Source organism: Cucurbita pepo, chromosome 20 (assembly GCF_057944985.1).
Source record: "Cucurbita pepo subsp. pepo isolate OVF chromosome 20, ASM5794498v1, whole genome shotgun sequence".
In the NCBI taxonomy this organism is placed as follows: domain Eukaryota; kingdom Viridiplantae; phylum Streptophyta; class Magnoliopsida; order Cucurbitales; family Cucurbitaceae; genus Cucurbita; species Cucurbita pepo.
In genome coordinates, this window is record NC_141817.1 from 4193329 (window position 1) to 4211999 (window position 18671).

The 18671-nt window shown below is 35.5% G+C and overlaps 3 protein-coding genes and 1 pseudogene across 9 annotated transcripts; 1 reads left to right on the forward strand and 3 right to left on the reverse strand.

Annotated features, from left to right (window-relative positions):
* The first annotated feature begins 3229 nt into the window (after positions 1-3229).
* On the forward strand, positions 3230-7789 carry LOC111783698 (heterogeneous nuclear ribonucleoprotein 1). Of its 2 annotated transcripts, XM_087120800.1 has the most exons (5): positions 3230-3504; positions 3869-3917; positions 4008-4230; positions 5029-6235; positions 7181-7789. In XM_087120800.1, the coding sequence occupies exons 3-5, from the start codon at positions 4015-4017 to the stop codon at positions 7192-7194; spliced, it is 1437 nt and encodes a 478-aa protein (XP_086976926.1). In that variant the 5' UTR covers positions 3230-3504; positions 3869-3917; positions 4008-4014; the 3' UTR covers positions 7195-7789. The 2 variants fall into 2 exon arrangements, with proteins under 2 accessions (XP_086976926.1, XP_023520385.1); XM_023664617.2 differs by lacking the exon at positions 3869-3917 and having other exon boundaries at positions 3235-3504.
* A 2591-nt stretch (positions 7790-10380) lies between these two features.
* LOC111783066 (ras-related protein RABA5a) lies at positions 10381-16416 on the reverse strand. Of its 6 annotated transcripts, none has more exons than XM_023663942.2 (4): positions 16255-16416; positions 12022-12158; positions 11441-11885; positions 10381-11025 (listed from the first exon to the last, which is right to left on the reverse strand). In XM_023663942.2, exons 3-4 carry the CDS (start codon positions 11778-11780, stop codon positions 10691-10693), a joined length of 675 nt encoding a protein of 224 aa, XP_023519710.1. In that variant the 5' UTR covers positions 11781-11885; positions 12022-12158; positions 16255-16416; the 3' UTR covers positions 10381-10690. The 6 variants fall into 6 exon arrangements, with proteins under 6 accessions (XP_023519710.1, XP_023519711.1, XP_023519712.1 ...); XM_023663943.2 differs by having other exon boundaries at positions 11991-12158; XM_023663944.2 differs by having other exon boundaries at positions 12022-12106; positions 16255-16399.
* Positions 12085-14581, reverse strand: LOC111783541 (Pentatricopeptide repeat (PPR) superfamily protein; the record flags this gene model as incomplete). Its single annotated transcript, XM_087120636.1, is given in 4 exon segments — positions 12085-14144; positions 14146-14249; positions 14251-14344; positions 14346-14581. Coding segments are annotated over 4 exon segments (537 nt in total), but the record flags the coding sequence as incomplete, so codon positions are not given.
* LOC111783542 (uncharacterized) lies at positions 12085-16989 on the reverse strand (annotated as a pseudogene).
* Between the last annotated feature and the right edge of the window lie 1682 nt (positions 16990-18671).

The following is an 18671-nucleotide window of genomic DNA, read 5'->3' on the forward strand; positions in this document are numbered from 1 at the left end:
AACTCGTGTTGATTTCCTCAAGAGTTTCAGCATCTAACCAGAAAATAGAAAATAGTAGCTCTAAGAGGGACAAAAATGTTCATTATGATACTATCAGAACAGTACACCAACGCCTATGAACTTGAAAATCTTTTATTATGTGCTTGTATAGTTTTTTTATGTGATCTTTTGTGCTTGCATCTCATCCTTCAAGCAGTCTTGTTTGTTCTTAGCTGGTTGTCATCCACAGATGGTAATGTATTTCACAATAGTAGGCAGATTTTGCGCATTCTGATGTCGCTGTGGTAGATCATTGATATCAGATTCTTTGTTGCTTTTCCATTAGATAGTTAACATAACTACTGTAATGGCCCAATCACACCGCTAACAGATATTGTCCTCTTTGGAATTTCACTTTCGGGCTTCCCCTCAAGGATTTTAAAGCGCGTCTGCTAGGGAGAGGTTTCTGTTAGATGAAAGTCCCCCATTGGCTAATTTAGGGAATGATCATGGGTTTATAATCAAGGAATACTATCTCCATTGGTACGAGGCCTTTTGGGAAAGCCCAAATCAAAGCCACGAGAGCTTATGCTCAAAGTGGACAATATCATACCATTGTGGAAAATCGTGTTCATCTAACAGTTTTCACACCCTTATAAAGAATTGCTTTGTTCTCCTCCCGGATTGTTGTCACAACTACTTAAAGGAGGAATTAGGAGGGAGGATTATTAGCAAAAGTTGCCTGGCTAGCTAGTGATGACTATGAGATTTGTTTGTTTGAGCCTTTGAGGTTCATCAATTCCTAAGAGAGCGCAAGCAAAATTGTTTCTCTGTTTTCCTTTTCTTGCTTTGCCTGGTTTCGTTCTCTATCATCTATGGCCTGTTCTTTGAAAGAGAACGAAGGTTCAACTGTTTTTCATTTCATTTAATGTAATTTGTAAAGTTCAAATTGGATAATGTTCTGTAGCTATTTTGTGCTTAGTTTCATTGGACGGCATGCTAATGCATGTTGTAGAGCATACTTGTTGCAGCTATATATATATATATATATATATCATCCTATCATCTCCTGTTTCTGTTTCTCTCTACTAAATCCTTTCGGACAGTGATGAAGAAATCTTACTCTTGCATTTGGATTTCTTCTTTCTAATAGAGGGATTCAGGGCTTGCTCCATTGAGTATATATCCTAATTTTTCACATTTTCTGTGTTATTTGGGGAATGGCCGACGCTCTGTATGAAGTTCGTATCTTTTTTTAAAGTACACGAATGCGTGGAGGTGGGGTGTTCGAACTTCCAACCTCGAACGAACGAAGGACCCTTAACCATTTATGGATTGTTTGAGTCGTTGAATTGGCTTATGAAGTCTAAGGTTAGTAAGTTAGTCGAGTTAGTAAGTTTGTGTTTGGGATACTCCGAGTATTGAAGTTTGAGTTTAAATTCTGTTCTGCGATATTTGAGAATCACCGTCAATATCTCGGTGCAAGGCCGGGATAATCTTTTGTTCCACAATCTGGGTCTATTTACAACTAGTCAATTAAGAATTCTCAGATGTATAGTATTAGCAAATGCATCTTTGATGAACTTGAAGAAAAAGTAAAAATTAATCCAATTCAAATGTAACCTAATTGTTTCCGTAGTAATTTATTCAATCCAATTATAATTTTAATCCAACCCAATCATAATCTTTTTGGTTTCGTGTCATTTATTCCCATTTTTTAGTTTTTTTTAATAAAAATAAAATGTTAGTTTATAAAATATTTATTTATTTATTTTCAAACCAAAAAAATCTAGGAAAAATTAAATAATAAAAAAAATAATTATAAAATTTAATAAAAATAAAATATATAGGTATATATAATTTGTATAGTAAGCAAAAAAAAAAAAAAAAAAAAAAAAAAAAAAAAAAAAAAAATTGTAAAATTAAAATTAACATGATTGGTTGGTTGCTCTAGTTTTTAATTTTTTATTGGTAAATTTAATTTTTATTATGTTTTCTTCTTTTTTCTCCTATAAATTAAAAGCTTATATGATTTATTTATTTATTTATAGGTTAACATGTTAAATGTGTCACATCAAAATTTCAACGTAGTATCAATGACTATAATCGAAGCGTTTGTTAAACGTTCGAGAATTAAAAAATAAACAAAATAAAGTAACTATGAATGGTAATTTGTTAAATTTTAATTTATCCTATTCCTGTATACTTTTAAAATTTAATTTTTTTTTTGTTAAGTTTAAAAATATTATTATCATTGAAGTATTAGTATCACATTTAAAAAATATCTATAAATTTAAAAATTAAACGTTAGTATTCTTATTTTTTTATAAAAAATTTAAAAAGTATAATACAATTAGTGCCTTAAAAGATTTATAAAATGTAGATAAATAGTCAACTCCTCTCCACTCGATATTTATATGCAGTAAGCCGTCGTTGCTTCTTGCTTACATTCCCAAATACACAAATTTCAATTGCTCAAATTTTCCTTTCAAAAACTCTCTTTCGACATCTCTCTGCTTCCGTTTCTAAATCTTTCTTCTTGAACCGGGGCTAGAGGCTCGAGCATACGTCACTTGGCCGTTCAATAACGAATAGGTTTATCTCACTTATTGCTGGAAAGTGAGTGCCACACAATCGCAAGTCCGGATTAAAATAGCGTTTATTGCATTTCCCTAAGAATGTGTGGAAGGACAAGCAATCTCCCACCTTTTCTTTTTCTCTTTTTTTCTTCCTATTATTATACTAAAAAACTCATTTATTTATTTATTATTATTATTATGAAACACATTCCCCATCCAAATTTACCTTATTTTGATAATATTTATTTATTTAATTATGATGACAAGTAATTGAAAGGTCCCTTAAACAATTGAAGATCCAAATGTCAACAACCAAGTTAAGCCTAAATGCCTCATTCCTTGCCTCCACAGGAAGTAATTTAGCTGCAGAGGATGTTTTTTTTAATCATAAAAAAATTGATTTCTAAGCTTCACATTGACTAATTCCATGGAGAAAAATCAATAATGGTTGCATCTTAAATTGATGTCTTTTTTCTTACAAAATAGCTTGAATCTTAAATACCCAGAAAAAGAAAAAGGTAAAAAATGGGCTAAATTTGCATCCCTTTGGAATGTTTTTGATCAATTTTGATGTTTGAGCCCAAGAGTTTGGCCCATATTTAATCCATTCCATCCTCCGTTCTTTGTAAGAATGGAACGCGCAAGACAGCCAAGCCTTTCTTTTCTTCTCTTTCTCTCTCTACCTATACATATATAATTATATATATATATATATAGATTGCGCCCATTTCAGATGCAAATTCCATTTTCTTACACAAATATCTGCCTCCTCGCTGTTTCATATATAGCCTTCCTTTGTTTATTTGGGTATTGCATATTTATCTAAAACAAAAACGAAAACAGTAACTTAGAACAAGGAAAGAGATAGCAAAAAAGGAGGGCCTCTCGCCCTCTCTTCTTATTATGCCTTCTCTTAGATCTTAGATTCTGGGTCGTTTTGATTTGGGTAAGTTTTTGTTTCTTCTTTGATTTTCTGCAAATCTTTTGTTTCTTCAATACTTTTGTGGGTTTTGAATCAAAACTCGTTTCGATGCTGTTTTTACCCTTTTCTTGGAAGAGGGTCATTTCCCTTTTTGTGGCTAGATTCATGATTTGTAGATCGATCGGTTTTTGTTGATCGATGGATGCTCCGATGATATGAGATCGAATCTGATTGCTATCATTTTGTATCTAACATTGATACCATTTTTTTTTTGTTTTTGTTTTGATGATGAATTTGTTATTGATGCTGTCTGTTTGATTTAGCTTGCATTGTGATGATGTTTCTGAAATGAATACTTCCTGTTTCATCGAATCCATGTTTTCTGTAGCTTTTTTAGGATTGATCGGTTTTGTGCTTGTTCTTCTGAAGGCGAAGGGGTTAGACTTTAAGATACCTGATTGTTTGTGTGGTGTATGTGTTTGAATTGTTGAATGATATTGATGGGGTTGGTTGGAATGGATTTGTAGAGTGGGCATGGATCCTGGCAAGCTTTTCATTGGTGGGATTTCGTGGGACACGGATGAAGATCGTCTTCGAGAGTATTTTCAGAGCTTTGGGGAAGTGGTGGAGGTGATGATCATGAGGGATCGGACCACTGGCCGTGCTCGTGGCTTTGGTTTCGTCGTCTTTGCTGACCCTGTTGTTGCAGCAAGAGTTGTATTGGAAAAGCATGTGATTGATGGAAGAACTGTAAGTCTTGTCTATTGTTCTTGATTTCATTGATCTTTCGATTTGTATTGGAAGCTTTAGATGTCGTTCATGGCTTGTTCGAGTTTGTGTTCTGATTCGATTTTGTGTGTTAATATGCTCGTGGAAGGATCAAGGTTTTCCAGATGTTCTTTGGCGTTCATCGTGATTCGAACTTATTACAATTCTTTAGTTTTTGGGGAAGTATGATGCCTATGTATGTTCTCGGAATGTTAATGGGTTCGCTTAGAATCAATTGCTTATATAACGTGAAAAATAACGTTTAAGAGTTTGCTCCTTGGCTTTATTAGAAAGTTTGAATATTTGAAGTCCGAGATCCCGTATGGGTTGGGGAGGAGAATGAAACATTCTTTATAAGCGGAGGAAACCTCTCCCTAGCATACGCGTTTTAAAAACCTTGACACCGGGCGGCGTGCCAGTGAGGATGTTGGACTCCGAAGGGGGGTGGATTGTGAGATCCCACATTGGTTGAGGAGAAGAACGAAACATTCTTTATAAGGGTGTGGAAACCTTGAGGGGAAGCCCGAAAGGAAAAGCCCAAAGAAGACAATATCTGCTGGTGGTGGACTTGGGCTGTTACATAAAGAATGCGGTAGATAAATCCTAATGCTGTGCCAATTGTTATCTTATAAAGTTCGTGTATGCACGGACACTAGGATTTATGTGTGATGATCACCACTGGTATTACAATGATATGTTCCGTTGCAACTCGACTTCTATTTGTACCGGTAATGAGAGTAAACTCTATCATTTTCATGTTTAGATGTTTATTTTTTTCAGGTTGAAGCAAAGAAGGCTGTTCCTCGAGACGATCAAAACGTTTTGAGCAGGAACAATACCGGTATCCTTGGGTCACCAGGTCCTACTCGCACGAAAAAGATATTCGTAGGAGGTTTGGCATCAACTGTTACGGAGAGTGACTTCAAAACATATTTTGATCAGTTTGGAACAATCACAGACGTCGTGGTGATGTACGATCATAATACTCAGAGACCGAGAGGTTTCGGATTTATCACTTACGAGTCCGAGGAATCGGTGGAGAAAGTTTTATACAAAACTTTTCATGAACTCAATGGTAAAATGGTTGAGGTTAAGAGGGCTGTTCCAAAGGAATCATCACCAGTGCCAAACCGAAGTCAATTAGGTGCATACCCTTATGGTTTTGGTAGAGTTGGTAGCTATTTAAATGGCTATAATCAAGGATATAACCCGACCTCGGTTGGGGCATATGGATTGAGATCTGATGATAGGTTTAGTCCTGTTACAGTTGGTCGGGGTGGACTTTCTCCGATCAGTCCTGGTTATGGAATCGGGCTAAATCTCGAAACAGGGTTGAACCCAAACTATGGGACAGGTCTCAATGTTGGCTCTAACCTTAGCTATGGACGAGTAATGAGCCCCTCGTATGGTGGAAATTTGAATAGGTATGGTAGCCCGAACCCCATGGTGTATGGTGGTGGCAATGGAGGTAATGGTTCGATTTTAAGCTCGTCGGTTCAGAATCTGTGGGGAAACGTCGGGAACTCTGTTGGTACAAACTCGTCACACTTGAGGACTTTTCCTGGCTCTGGTGGTGTGCATACAGGAACTAATTCGTTGAACGGTATCGGAGGGCTTTGGGGTGCGTCTGCAAGTCTAGTTCATGGGGAACATTCTGGTTCTCCATTCAATGCTGTTAATCTCGACTTTGCGAGCGGTGATGGCAGCTTAACGTCGGGAACGACTGTAGGTTATGCTAGAAGCGTTGGAACTAATGTTTCCTCAGCATCTTTGTACTCTGCACCAAATATATATGATGAGGTTCATGGGAACAATGATGAAGGAAACTCATTTTATGGGCATTCCAGTTGGCAGTTGTTACCGACCGAGCTCGAGGATTCTTCGTCGGTTGGTTTCGGGCTTGGGAATGCTGCTTCGGATGTTATTAGTAGAAACAATGGTGGTTATACTGTCGGATACGGTGTTTCTAATAGACAATCTAATAGAGGTGAGTCTTTCCTTTTTCTAGTTTTATGATGAATGATCTTGTTTTTGTGGATTCCTAATGTTCTGTCCTCCTACTAGTAAACGATGCTTTCTACGACCGGATAACGTTTGCTTTTTCTAGCTATATCCGCTTTTTCTAGCTATCCGATCATAGTTTTTAAGAAGTTGTTCGTAGTCCCTATTCCCTAAGCTTTTCAATGCAAGTTAGCTCACCGCTAGCAGATATTGTCCTCTTTGTTCCCATAAGGTTTTCAAAACATGTCAGCTAGGGAGAGGTTTCCATACCCTTATAGAGAACGTGCCGTTCTCTTCCCCAACCAACCGATGCAGAATCTCACAACCCACCCCCCTCCCGTTTCAGGGCCTAGTGTCCTCGCTGACACTCGTTCCCTTCACCAATCGATGTGGGACTCCTGAATCCACCCTCCTTCAGGGTCTAGCGTCCTTGCTACCACACCACCCCCCTTCCAGGTTCAGCCACCTCACTAGCACATCGCCCGATGTCTAGCTCTGATACCATTTGTAACAATCTAAGCCCACCACTAGCAAATATTGTCTTCTTTAGGCTTTCCCTTCCAGACTTCCCCTCAAGGTTTTTAAAACGCGTCTTCCCCTCAAGGTTTTTAAAACGCGTCTTCCCCTCAAGGTTTTTAAAACGCGTCTTCCCCTCAAGGTTTTTAAAACGCGTCTTCCCCTCAAGGTTTTTAAAACGCGTCTGTTAGGGAGAGGTTTCCACACCCTTATAAAGAATGCTTCATTCTCCTCTCCAACCAATGTAGGATCTCACCCTACAAATCTTCGAACTAAACCCATTCCTAAACTTTTGGGGAACTTGAAATCATTAAAGCTCATGATCTTCTCCCAACTAGACTCAATTATTCGCTTAGAAATCTCGAACAGAGGTCGAACAAAAGCTGATTGGTAAAATGTTTGATTGATGATTCAGGAATTGCTGCTTAGGAAGAAGATGATACAAGCAACAGATGTCAAAAAGTAATAGTAGGTGAAGCGTATTCGGTAAAAAAGCAGGCAGCAGGTTGTACTGCGATTTTCGTATAATTTTCGTATCGTCATTGTGATACACTCCTCCCATTCGATACTGTCAGAGCTAATTTGTTTTGTGTTTTGACAAACTGTCCCATAAGAGAAGCAGGCAGGCAGGTTCCACAGGCTTTTCTCTTCCTCAGGATTGAGCTTCAAAATATAGGTCTTTTCTTCTTCTTCTTTCTTCTCTTCTTTCTTGCTTGTAATTTGATTGATATGTATAATTGGATTGTGGGTAAGCTTATATATGCTCAACTGTTGCATATTACGCCTACTCCGACAAACGATGTCACACGAACGAATCAACGTCCTTCTTCTTCTTTTCTTTTCTTTTCTTTTCTTTTCTTTTCGGGTTCTTCGTTTTTCTGGGAAAGTTGCTATACTACTACTCATCAGGCAGCCTTTCTTGTTGTTTCATCTTTTATTGTTATTACTAGTCATTCTCATCTGATTGTATGAAAACCGAGGTTGATTTAGTGGTGTGATATTATCCAGATTCCACATTCTTCTTTGTTCTTGTAAATTTACCTCCTTTTATCATCTCCTTTTTTATCTTTACCGTCGTCTTCGAATTATGTCTTTCTTTATCGTATCTTACCGTCTTCCAATTATGTCTTTCTTTATCGTATCTTACCGTCTTCGAATTATGTCTTTCTTTATCGTATCTTGTTCATTCTATTTCTTCCAACTCATTCTTATCTACTTTTTTAGAGAGGAATTATGTTTCTTTGGGTGATATTCAATTTTGACCTTCAAATTATTTTTTATTTTAAAAACATTTGTAATGAATATTTATCAATTTAAATTTTGCAAGGTTATTTTATCGACCTTTAAAATAATTATTTTCATAATTATGTTCGGGTTTAAATCTCTTTTAATTTTTTGTTCTCGGTAATTATTTTTTTTAAAAAAAGGAGAATTTTTTTAAATAATTATCATTTATTTTAATGCTTAATTTAAATTTAATTATTTGGATTTTTTGTGCTAATTTTATTTTAGTAATATCATAATAATAAATTAATTAATTAATCATAAGTGACTCAACACTTTGCGAAGGTGATGTGACGTATTATTGTTTAATATAAGCTTTCAAGAGACAAGCTTGTGACACGTGGCTATGGTAAGAATATATAAATAAATAAATAAATAATTGTTGTATTCGGGTTGAACCAAAATCGAGAGATTTTTGTGGATAACTACTCTGACATCCTAAAGTGACTAGGTGGTAATTACAGAAAAACCAACCGTGTAATCTGCGAAATTGGTATCATACTAAAGGTGACTTTGACAGAAATTGCAAATAACGAGTGTGCAACTATCACCAAATTGTTATCATCATCTTAAAGGTGACTACGATGAATTACAAAATAACTCATGTGCAATCACCGTCAAATCGTCAAATCGTGCAAATATTGTCAAATCGTTATCATCCACCCCCAAGGTGAATACGATATTAATCATGAAATAACCAACATGCAATCAATGTCAAATTATTATCATCACTTCAAAGTGACTATGGTTATAATTACAAACAACCTACGTAAAATCACCATCAAATCTAAGAGTAAGGATTTTTCATACCTTAAGGTTCAACTACAGAAACACAGAAACGAGAGCCAAAAAGCTATCATGAACTTTAATTCTGGTGAGGTTGTCAAAGGAAGTTATAGAAGAGGTTGAAGTTTTTCCATACATGTTGTACAAAATTTAACTTCAACACTGAGCTACATTAAATACATTTTAACTTGCATTTAATGAACTCATAATTGAATTTAAAAATTTAGTCCATAAATGATTACTAGATAACACATTTTCTTTTATTGAATTATTTTAATAGTAACTTCAATTCTTGTTCATCATTTAAACAGTTTCCAAAGTTTCCAAAGTTATATTGTAACTGAGTTGTCATAGGTTCTTATATGGTAACTTAGTCATATTCACTTATTAACTAGTCATTTTAATACAGAGATTGTTGGGTATTTAACTCAAAGTAGTTTTTGTATAATCTTTCTTTCCTGAGTTAAATTTGAAAAAAAATAAGGTTTCTATTTTAACTTTCTTCAGATTAAGTTTTTCACTTTGCAAATTCTTATGTTTTATAACTTGCGTGTTAGAATCATTTAGGTGATGTTGATCAAACTTCTTGTTCGAATACGAGTTTAAAAACTACATCCGTTCTGTTCGAATACGAGTTTAAAAACTACATCCGTTCTACAACTTTTCCTTAGATTGATTTTTTTTAATCATTTTTAGGATTATTGAATAATTTAAATTTAAAAATCTTGTTCTTCCATACGTTCGTTAGATCAAATCTGAAGAATATTATTTAAGTTAAAATATTAGATACAAATAGAAATATTAGTTAAAATTGAGCAGAAAATGGTAGACAAATTGTACATTAGATTTCATAAATTAGATTTCAATTTAAACATTTATAGATGAATTTCATATAATATATTTATAAATCACAAAACTAGAGTTAGATATTATTTTGAATATAAAACGTTATTAACTAGGTTATAAAAATTGTTTGATTATTATTTTTTGATATCATATAATTATAATATATATTATAACAACAATAAATTAATTTTTTTCACTTGAAATCCTATATTATCAAAGTTTTTATTTTTTTAAAATATAAATCTACATTTTAAATTTTAAAATTTAAAATTTGGATACAACAAAAAAAAAAAAAAGAAAAAAAAAAAGCATAAATATGTTCTAAATTCTCACCATTTGGATAATAAAATCTAAAGATAAATTTCAAAAATACATTTACCAACCCAGTAAAACCCAAAACATAAAACAAAATCTAGATTGAACATCAGACAAACCCTAATTTACTTTAAAAAAAAAAAAAAAAAAAAAAAAAAAAAAAAAAAACCCTAAATGTAAGTCAATCTAAGCTGTACACTCACAGATATGCATTCCATTATTTTTCGACTTATCAACTCGACAAGAACAGTAGGATGTTCATAGGTTTAGCAAACCATATCAATTTAAGAACTATAATGAATATCATTTACAGAGAAAAGCATATATGATAAATGTTTCATAATAATGAACTCAATATAATAAACATGAATGATTCAAGAAGGATAAGGTAAAAGATTACTTTTGAAAATTAAACCCTTCCAGGTCACATTTACACTTTTCAATTCCGCCCCATGTTTCTGTAATCCATCAGTCATGCGAGTACACATCATCAAATCAATGTTACCCAGAATTGCAGGAGAAGAAGAAGAAGAAGAAGAAGAAGAAGAAGAAGAAGAAAGAAATGGAAAGGAAAGCAGATTCAGTGACTGAAGAAAATTCAACCAGATGGAGAAGAAGAAGATGATACTATATAATGAGCAGAGAATAAAATGAGAGAAGGGATTCCAATATTATATAAGTAAATTACTTGGGATCAGCAGCACCCACCACCTTGTTTCGGCTCTTCAACTACTTGCTCCTCCTCTCCCTGTATAACTACAGTCGTCTTTCCGTCCTCCATCCAGCTAACATCCTGCTTGTTAAGTTCTTGAGATATCATAACTTTTCGGCTCAATATGTTGTAGATCTCTTTCACAACCGTCTGAAACGCGTTCGTCACGTTCGAGGAATCGAGGGCCGAGGTTTCAATAAAGAACAGACCCTGAGCTTCTGCCAAAGACTTGCCTTCAGATGTAGATACATCTCTAGCATCCTTCAGATCAGACTTGTTGCCAACCAGTATGGTTACTACGTTCATGTCAGAATGAGCTGTTCAATAAAAGATTCCCCAATCAGTCCTTTCAGATTATAAACACAACGCAAAGTTCCCAACATCAAAACCAATTGCTTCACCCTTTTCCAGAGTTGATTCAACACTATGACCATGTAATTACAACTATTTCTAATTCAGATGCAGCTCTTGAGGACATTCCAACTTATAGTCTTTCATTACTTAAAACAATATTCTACCATTTCCAGAAAGGAAATCACTGTTCCATAATTTTTTTCAACATAAAATGATGTCGAAATATTCACAAAAAAGATATGGTAATAGAGTCAGATAGAATAATGAGAAGTCAACCAGTCCAATAACTTGAAGCATAATCAAATAAAAAGGTATAACAACGTAAGATTGGAGATTTTATTTTCAAGAAACATTAGATAGCATCTTTATAATACTCACTGTGAAGTTCATTCAGCCATCTCCCAATGCTGTCAAAGGTCTGGCGCCTACTAATGTCGTATACCAGGAGTGCTCCAACAGCTCCTCTATAATATGCAGATGTAACAGCCCTAAATCGCTCTTGACCAGCTGTATCCCATATTTGAGCTTTGATTTCCTTTCCATTTATTTCCATCTTTTGGGTTTGGAACTCCACTCCAATAGTTGATTTTGAATTAGGGTAAAATTCATCTCTAGCAAATCTAGCGAGTAGATTCGATTTTCCCACGGCTGAATCACCAACTAAAACAATCTTGAAAAGATAATCCTCAGTTTTTTCCTCCTCAGTTTTCTCCTCCATCGCCCAAGCCTCACAGAACTCTATAAAACCATAATACTTTCAAAATACCTTCCGAGCTCTGGGTCCTTCAGAAACCCAAATTCCACCTAAGGATGCAACTATTGCCTATTCACAATCAAAAAAATAGAATTAAAAAATATAGAGAGACAAAGGAAACTTGGAAGGAAGAGAAGGCATAAAATACGCCAGAGAGATTTTGTGAGTGCTCACTTGACGGATCAAGGAAAGAACCTGAGAGTACCTATGTTCTGAAGCTAATAGTTGATGAAGAGAGAAGCAAAAAAAAAAAGGGCAATAGAATGTAATCTTGTGCCAATCCGCGTTAGCTTCAATAGATCAAGTAAAAAATTCAGGACCTTTCACAATATTGAACCCAGCCTGGCCATTCCAAGAACGAAAACAAATGTACAAAGAAATTTATGTAAGAAAAAGTATAATTAACCAAAATTCTAAAAACATTACGGAGGAAATAATTGGGATGAATGATGCTATTTTTTTCAGAAGAACATGCCGTGAGAAGACAGTATGCAAGCACAGTAAAATGTTGCAACATTTTAATGGAAGCAAATTACAACTCTGTACTTTTATATCAAATAGTAATACAATAAGGAAAGGCGTTATAATAAGAATGATGATGATGATGATGATAATTGTCAAAATAATAATTTACACAAACATATCGACACAGAAACAGTAATGCCTCAATAACCAACATTATGATATGCTATTATTAAGCAGTTGTATCCATAATCCAATTTTCCAGCCTTTGGCTATATAATCGTGTGGTTTCTGGAAATGACAGATGAGTAACTGCATCATAATAATTTGAAATAAGATATTAAATATACTGCAAATCATCCAATAGACCAAAATATACAAGATGATACTAGCGCCAAGCATGATCGAATTCAATAATGATGATATGTTTTGCACACGACCAATGGACAACCATCCCAATTTTATCATCCATTAAAACAATATGAACTCAAAAAATAAGAAATATCATCCAATATAGATAGAACAAGACTTATAATTATCATCAATTGAACTATATTCTGTTGTCTAAGTTGAAGCAAGCTGCTCTCTCTAAGTTGAAGCAAGCCACTCTCTCTAACTGGCTCTTGATAATGAATATCAACACGGAAAGTGGTTTCAGAGAGACGGAACAACAAAGAATTATCACATTATCACATTGGCAAAGAATGACTTGCTCAAGTGAAACATTGCCATATACACAAAAGCTCAAAAAAAAATCAAGAGTAGCTACCGTTGCCACATGTGACAATTGGAGTCTCTTTTCAACCAGATCTCAGATATTAATTTACACAACTCACGTGGCATTGTTATTAACCGAATAAAGTCAGTTTTTTCAGGAGCTTTCTCATGAAGAATTAATAGGCATGATAAGATCGACCCATATTCCGTGCGCAAAGAAGAGAACTAAACACAATCATATTATCAAAGTTTTTTCCCCTACATGCTTGTTTTAGATGGAAAAATATGAGAAACGAATCCCCCTTTCCATTCAAACAGCTCTTCCAATTAATAGCCTCACCCACATAACTTATGTTCTCAGATGTCATCTTTATAAAAGGGGGGAAGATCTTGTAATCAATAAGATCTTTTTTCTCTTTTTTTTTTTTTCTTTCTTTTTTTCTTTTTATTATGGTGGAAACTCAATAAAAGAATCTATGTCGTAAATCCTCTTCTAGATCATGCAGATATATTATGATTGGTGCTCTAGGTGCAAATCTAATCTTTGTGTGAACCAGAAGAGCTTTGTGTACAACCTCTTTTTTTTTCCCCCTTTTTCTTTTCTAACATTTTCATTGTCTTAATGAAAAGTTTTAGTTATTTCTTGCATTAAAAAAAGAAGGTAAACAAAAGTTATCACATCAAGTGACAGAAATTTTATTATCAAACCATAAGATACTGAAATGAACCATTACATGAGCAAACAGTGAAGTAAGAAACTCCAATCAAGCCAAGTCACGCCTATTTGAATGAGGCATGAATACGCATAAAACTTATTTAATCAAGTGAAAATTGTCTTAGCCTTATGGTTCTGTTTCTAAGGGTGCCAGCAATTCGCTAAATTACTAGCATTCTTAAACTTTCTGCCAAATGTGTGAATCACAAGAAGAAACTGAAGTGTCTCAGAAAACAAACTCACTAGTACATTTTACCACCATAATAACATCTAACACGAACAATTATTTCACTAGTACGTCTTATCACCATAACTCATCGGAAATGGAAAATCAATTCTCATTGTTACTTTGTTTTACCGAAGCATAGACCAGCACATTCCAAGTCACATTACTAGGTACAGAATCATTCTCTACACCTCTATAGAGATAAACAAGCATCATTTACCATGCCTTCTTTACGGTGCCAATTGATAAAAGCGTTATAGGTAAAAGCATCGGTGCAAATACCTTAAACTTGTAATCTATTAAATAGATTTAAAAGCTTTCTTGATACATCCAACCTTGCAAAGTCCATTTAAAACACTGTTATAAGTGACTGTGTCAGGCATAAAACCTCAATTAGTCATCTCTTGGAAACTCAAATGTGTTGTCCACTTTTCCAACTTTACCGACCCCATTGTTCAGAATATTACACGATATAGTATCAGCACTAAGCCCATTCATTATCATTTGTTCATATAACTCCAATCCTTTTTCATCATTTCCAGCATTGCAAAATACTTTTATCAGACCATTGTAAGCAATCTTATCAATGGTGCATCCTCTGAACAACATATCATTAACAAATGTGAGTGCAGAATGCAGCCCTCCTTAAAAGCACATGAGGCCATGAATAATATCATTGAAGGTTTAAACATCATGCATCCATCCCATAACAAACATTTCCTCGAAAAGCTTTAAGACTTCATTAGCTTGGTTTTTTCGGAAGGTGCATGTATTATAACTATAGAATAGGGTATACATCCATACTTTGTTGCGTCTTTAAGCAGTGAGCATGCAGAGTCAACCTCATTAACCATACAAAGAGCTTTCATCACAATGCCAAAAGTAAATATAGTGGGAGGGACACCCTCACTCAACATGTCATAGAAAATATTGGTGGCAACTTGTGGACAATTACAAGTCACAAGTACTTCCAAAACTACTCATAAGATGTGAAAGTTGGTGCACATAAATAGACATCCCTCGTATCTAGGAGCAATCTAACTGCTTGTCCAGGTTGTCCAACTTTCCCATAATGTTTCGTAATTATCATGAAAATGGACTCTCAAAAAGAAATCCCTTCTTCTTTCATCTGCATTAATAGTTTATTTATAACCTTGAGCTCCCCAATTGTCCCAAGCTTATTTATAAACACATAGTATACATCAAATGTTTGGCAATAGCCCTTCCGGTCACTCACCTGTTGAAATATTTCCAACAATGTGGGAACAACACAAGTGGAAGCTCAAGCAATGTACAAAGTTGAACAGGGGGCAATTAGAATGTGATAGTTCCTAAGCTTTGTGAGATCGAAAGGTTCAAGTAATCTCTCCCATTCAATTTCAAGCACTAATTCAATACTCGTCTTGGTTGGACCACTACCATCTCCAATATTCCCAGCTAAGACGTTTTCTTTGCAAGAGTTCCAATGAACTAAGATTTTGGGTTCGCTTAACAATGTTTCCAAACGAACTAAACCTTAATAGAAGATAGTCCAGGTGGTTGACTTCAAATTAGGTAGAAACGTCTTTAGCAAATCTTGCAAGACATTTTGATTTCCCCACAAGCTAAATCGCCAACTAAACCAGTCTTACAAAGATAATCCTGAAGTATTCCTTTGGATAAAAAGCTATCCTCCAAACCCCACAGATACGACTCTTCCCTATCTAAAACGGAGAAATAGAATTCAAGAATATACGAGACACAGGAAAAGAAAGAAAAAAAAAATCCAGAAAATGGCACCAAACCTGTAAATCTCAATAAGGTTGGACTAGAACAGCACAATCAACAAAGGTGAGTTCACACTCAGAATCGAACACAAAATCGAAGGAAGAACAACCATATTTCCATAAATCAGATAGTAAATTCAAACCAAAAATCATCTTTCCCAACATCAACCGAAAGCCAGACTCACAGAAAGCAAGAGTCGCAAAACAATAAATAAAAAATTATAATAATTATTATAAAAAAGAAAACTAAAAGAACGGAAAACTCCAATCTTAGAAGTTGGGACGCGTTGAGAAATGAGAGTGAAGCGTTTCGGGAGGGAACCGACATGATGGGTCTAGATTTGGAGGAGTTGAGCGCTGAAGCTCGAATCTGAGAAGGAACACAGTGGGAATGGAGAGGAAGAGAAGGGCGATGAACGGTAATGGGCAACTCCGTGGTAAATTGAATTGAATTTCCAGTGATCAGAAAAGGAAAACAGAAGGGCGTGGCAAGTGAAGGCTGAAAAGGAAGAAAAGTGCAAGAAGTTGAAGCGTAAGAAGGAATTGAAATACCTGAAACGAGAGCTAGGGTTGCAAATCAGGGGGGGGAGGAGGAAGAACAGCTTCGTCAACGCTCATCACCGTGGTGGGATAATGGGAACAGCAAAGGAGCAGTGAATGGGAATCGTGATTCGTTCGAAACGGAAGACATTGAAGAAGCGGAAGCAGAAACAGTAATAAATCTGGATGGGCTTCGGGCTTCCAATTTGGGAATGAATCGGAAATGGACAGATTCTGGCCCAAAACATGATAATGGCCCAATAACCTTTTTTTTTTTTTTTTTTAAATTTTAATGTGGGATCCTATTACATTACGTTGGTTCGGGTTGTTTATTTAAATTTTTATTAACCCCTCCTAACATAATGGGTTCAGAAAAATGTCCGAAGAAACCACAATTGGACTCCTAACAAAGTGCTTGTCGTCGGTCCAAATCAGCCTGCCGTAACTAATTTGACCCTCCACCAAAGCTCCCGTCATCTGTCATTGTAAAGCTCTTCTCCTCTCCAATCTTTCCAAACTTCAAAACACTTGGCATCACTGAAACCTTAACTCCTTCCAACTGCCAAGAACTCTGACTCTGTAAACAGGGGAGCCACTGTCGAGCATGAGGTTCGTTGTGTTGTCGCGAATTCTGACGGAGGTAATTATGGCGGATTTGATGGCGGCGGGGCTCCATTCGGGGTGGAGAGCTTTGAGGATGCCGACAATGCCGGAGACATGGGGACAGGACATGGAGGTCCCTGACATTGTTATGTATGGAACTGTTCTATTGTCGAATGGCTCCCCTATTGGGCTCACGACTGGAGAAGGTCGTGATTATGTTCACTCCCGATGTTGTCACGTCCGGCTGCAAAGAATTAGAAACTTATGAGCTCTATTCTTGATAATTTCAAATGGGTGTCGTAATTCATAACCAAACCTTGATAATTTCCGGTGAAACCATGTTGGGTCCTCTGGATGAGAAAGCTGCCCAAACCATAACTCAAGTAAATTTATAACTTAACCCAAACCATGTGAGTTGAGTTAGGTTGATTGGACTTTTCAGATTATCGGGATTTTTTTTTTTTTTTTTTAACACATCTATAATGCTAATCAAATCTTAACTTTATACTAAAAGTTTGTTTTCTTATTTCAATAATTAGAACGTGAAATGAAGTGTTTCGTGAAGCACTTCTAAGTTTCATTTTCGCTTCGAGTCTTTAGCAAGTTCAGGAACATTGTAAGAAAGGAGAAGGGCGGTTGTCTCTCCACTTTCCAAAAATGTCAGAAAGAACTGATTTTTATGATTGCTAATATAGAAAATATCATTGCAATTAATAATTTGTATACAAGAGAAGATCGGACCATAACGATTCTCTGTTGTCTTCTAAAGACAATTTTACTCTCTTCAGTGCCTGAGTTTATCGAGTAATTGTCTCTCACAGTAGATCAATAGAATCTCATTCCACAAGATACTGGAACAGTAAACATTATACAGTAAATCGAACTTCAATAAATTTTTTTTATTAGACGATAAAAACGTGCATTCCAATTTGGAGAACAGACATATTTATAGATTAATTCGTACTCATGACTCATCTACAAATTTAGTTATCAATTAGAAAAAAAGTAAACGGAGGTCACCAATAGATGAAGGAATCAACCCGGGATGAAACCCATATGCTCATAGATGTGAAATGATACAACTCATAGAAGAGTCGTTATTTATTTCAAAAAGGTCTCGGTGTTGCCAAAAGTTTTAGATCACAAAACTAATACAAAAAGGTATCGTAATTTCTCAAAACATATTCATGGATGCATAACCACTACGACTTTCTGGTTAGGAATTATACGACCACTGAACCTCCTTTATCATGATCGGACCAATTCAAGATTGAGCACTAGAGAAGCTCAAATTAGAGTACAAATACATGCATACTTGAAGGAAACTATGGTCTGTGAAATAGTTCTTTACATGATTGAGTTTCTAATAATAAGGTAACATCTCTTTTGAGTGAGGACAAAGCATGTTTGAAAGACTTGGTTTGTGAAGATAGTTTTCACCCTTAGAAACACATCAAGATAAGTAAATAAGATAGTTAGTGTGATGTCCCACATTGGTTGGGGAGGAGAAAAATCACAATTTATACGGGCGTGGAAACCTTCCCCTAGTAGACACATTTTAAAGCTTGGAGGGAAAGCCCGAAAAGGAAAGCCCAAAGAGGACAATATCTGCTGACGGTGGATCTGGGTCGTTACAAATGGTATCAGAGCTAGACACCGGACGATGTGTCAACGTTGGCCCCGAAGGAGGGTGGATTGTGATGTCCCACATTGGTTGGGGAGGAGAACAAATAGGGGTGTACATGGTCCGAATTGGGTCGGGTTGGAGGATTTTTTTAACCCAACCCAAAAGTTTGGGTTGGTTAAATTGGTAACCCAACCCGAAA

What these genes read in the sequence shown, in the direction of transcription:
- LOC111783066 (XM_023663942.2), bottom strand. Translation starts at nt 11,780, where the DNA reads ATGGAGGAGAAAACTGAGGAGGAAAAAACTGAGGATTATCTTTTCAAG. An exon ending in ATGGCTGAATGAACTTCACA is followed by an intron (nt 11,026 to 11,440) that starts GTGAGTATTATA and finishes TTTATTGAACAG; the next exon opens with CTCATTCTGACATGAACGTA.
- LOC111783698 (XM_087120800.1), top strand. Translation starts at nt 4,015, where the DNA reads ATGGATCCTGGCAAGCTTTTCATTGGTGGGATTTCGTGGGACACGGAT. An exon ending in ATGTGATTGATGGAAGAACT is followed by an intron (nt 4,231 to 5,028) that starts GTAAGTCTTGTC and finishes TATTTTTTTCAG; the next exon opens with GTTGAAGCAAAGAAGGCTGT.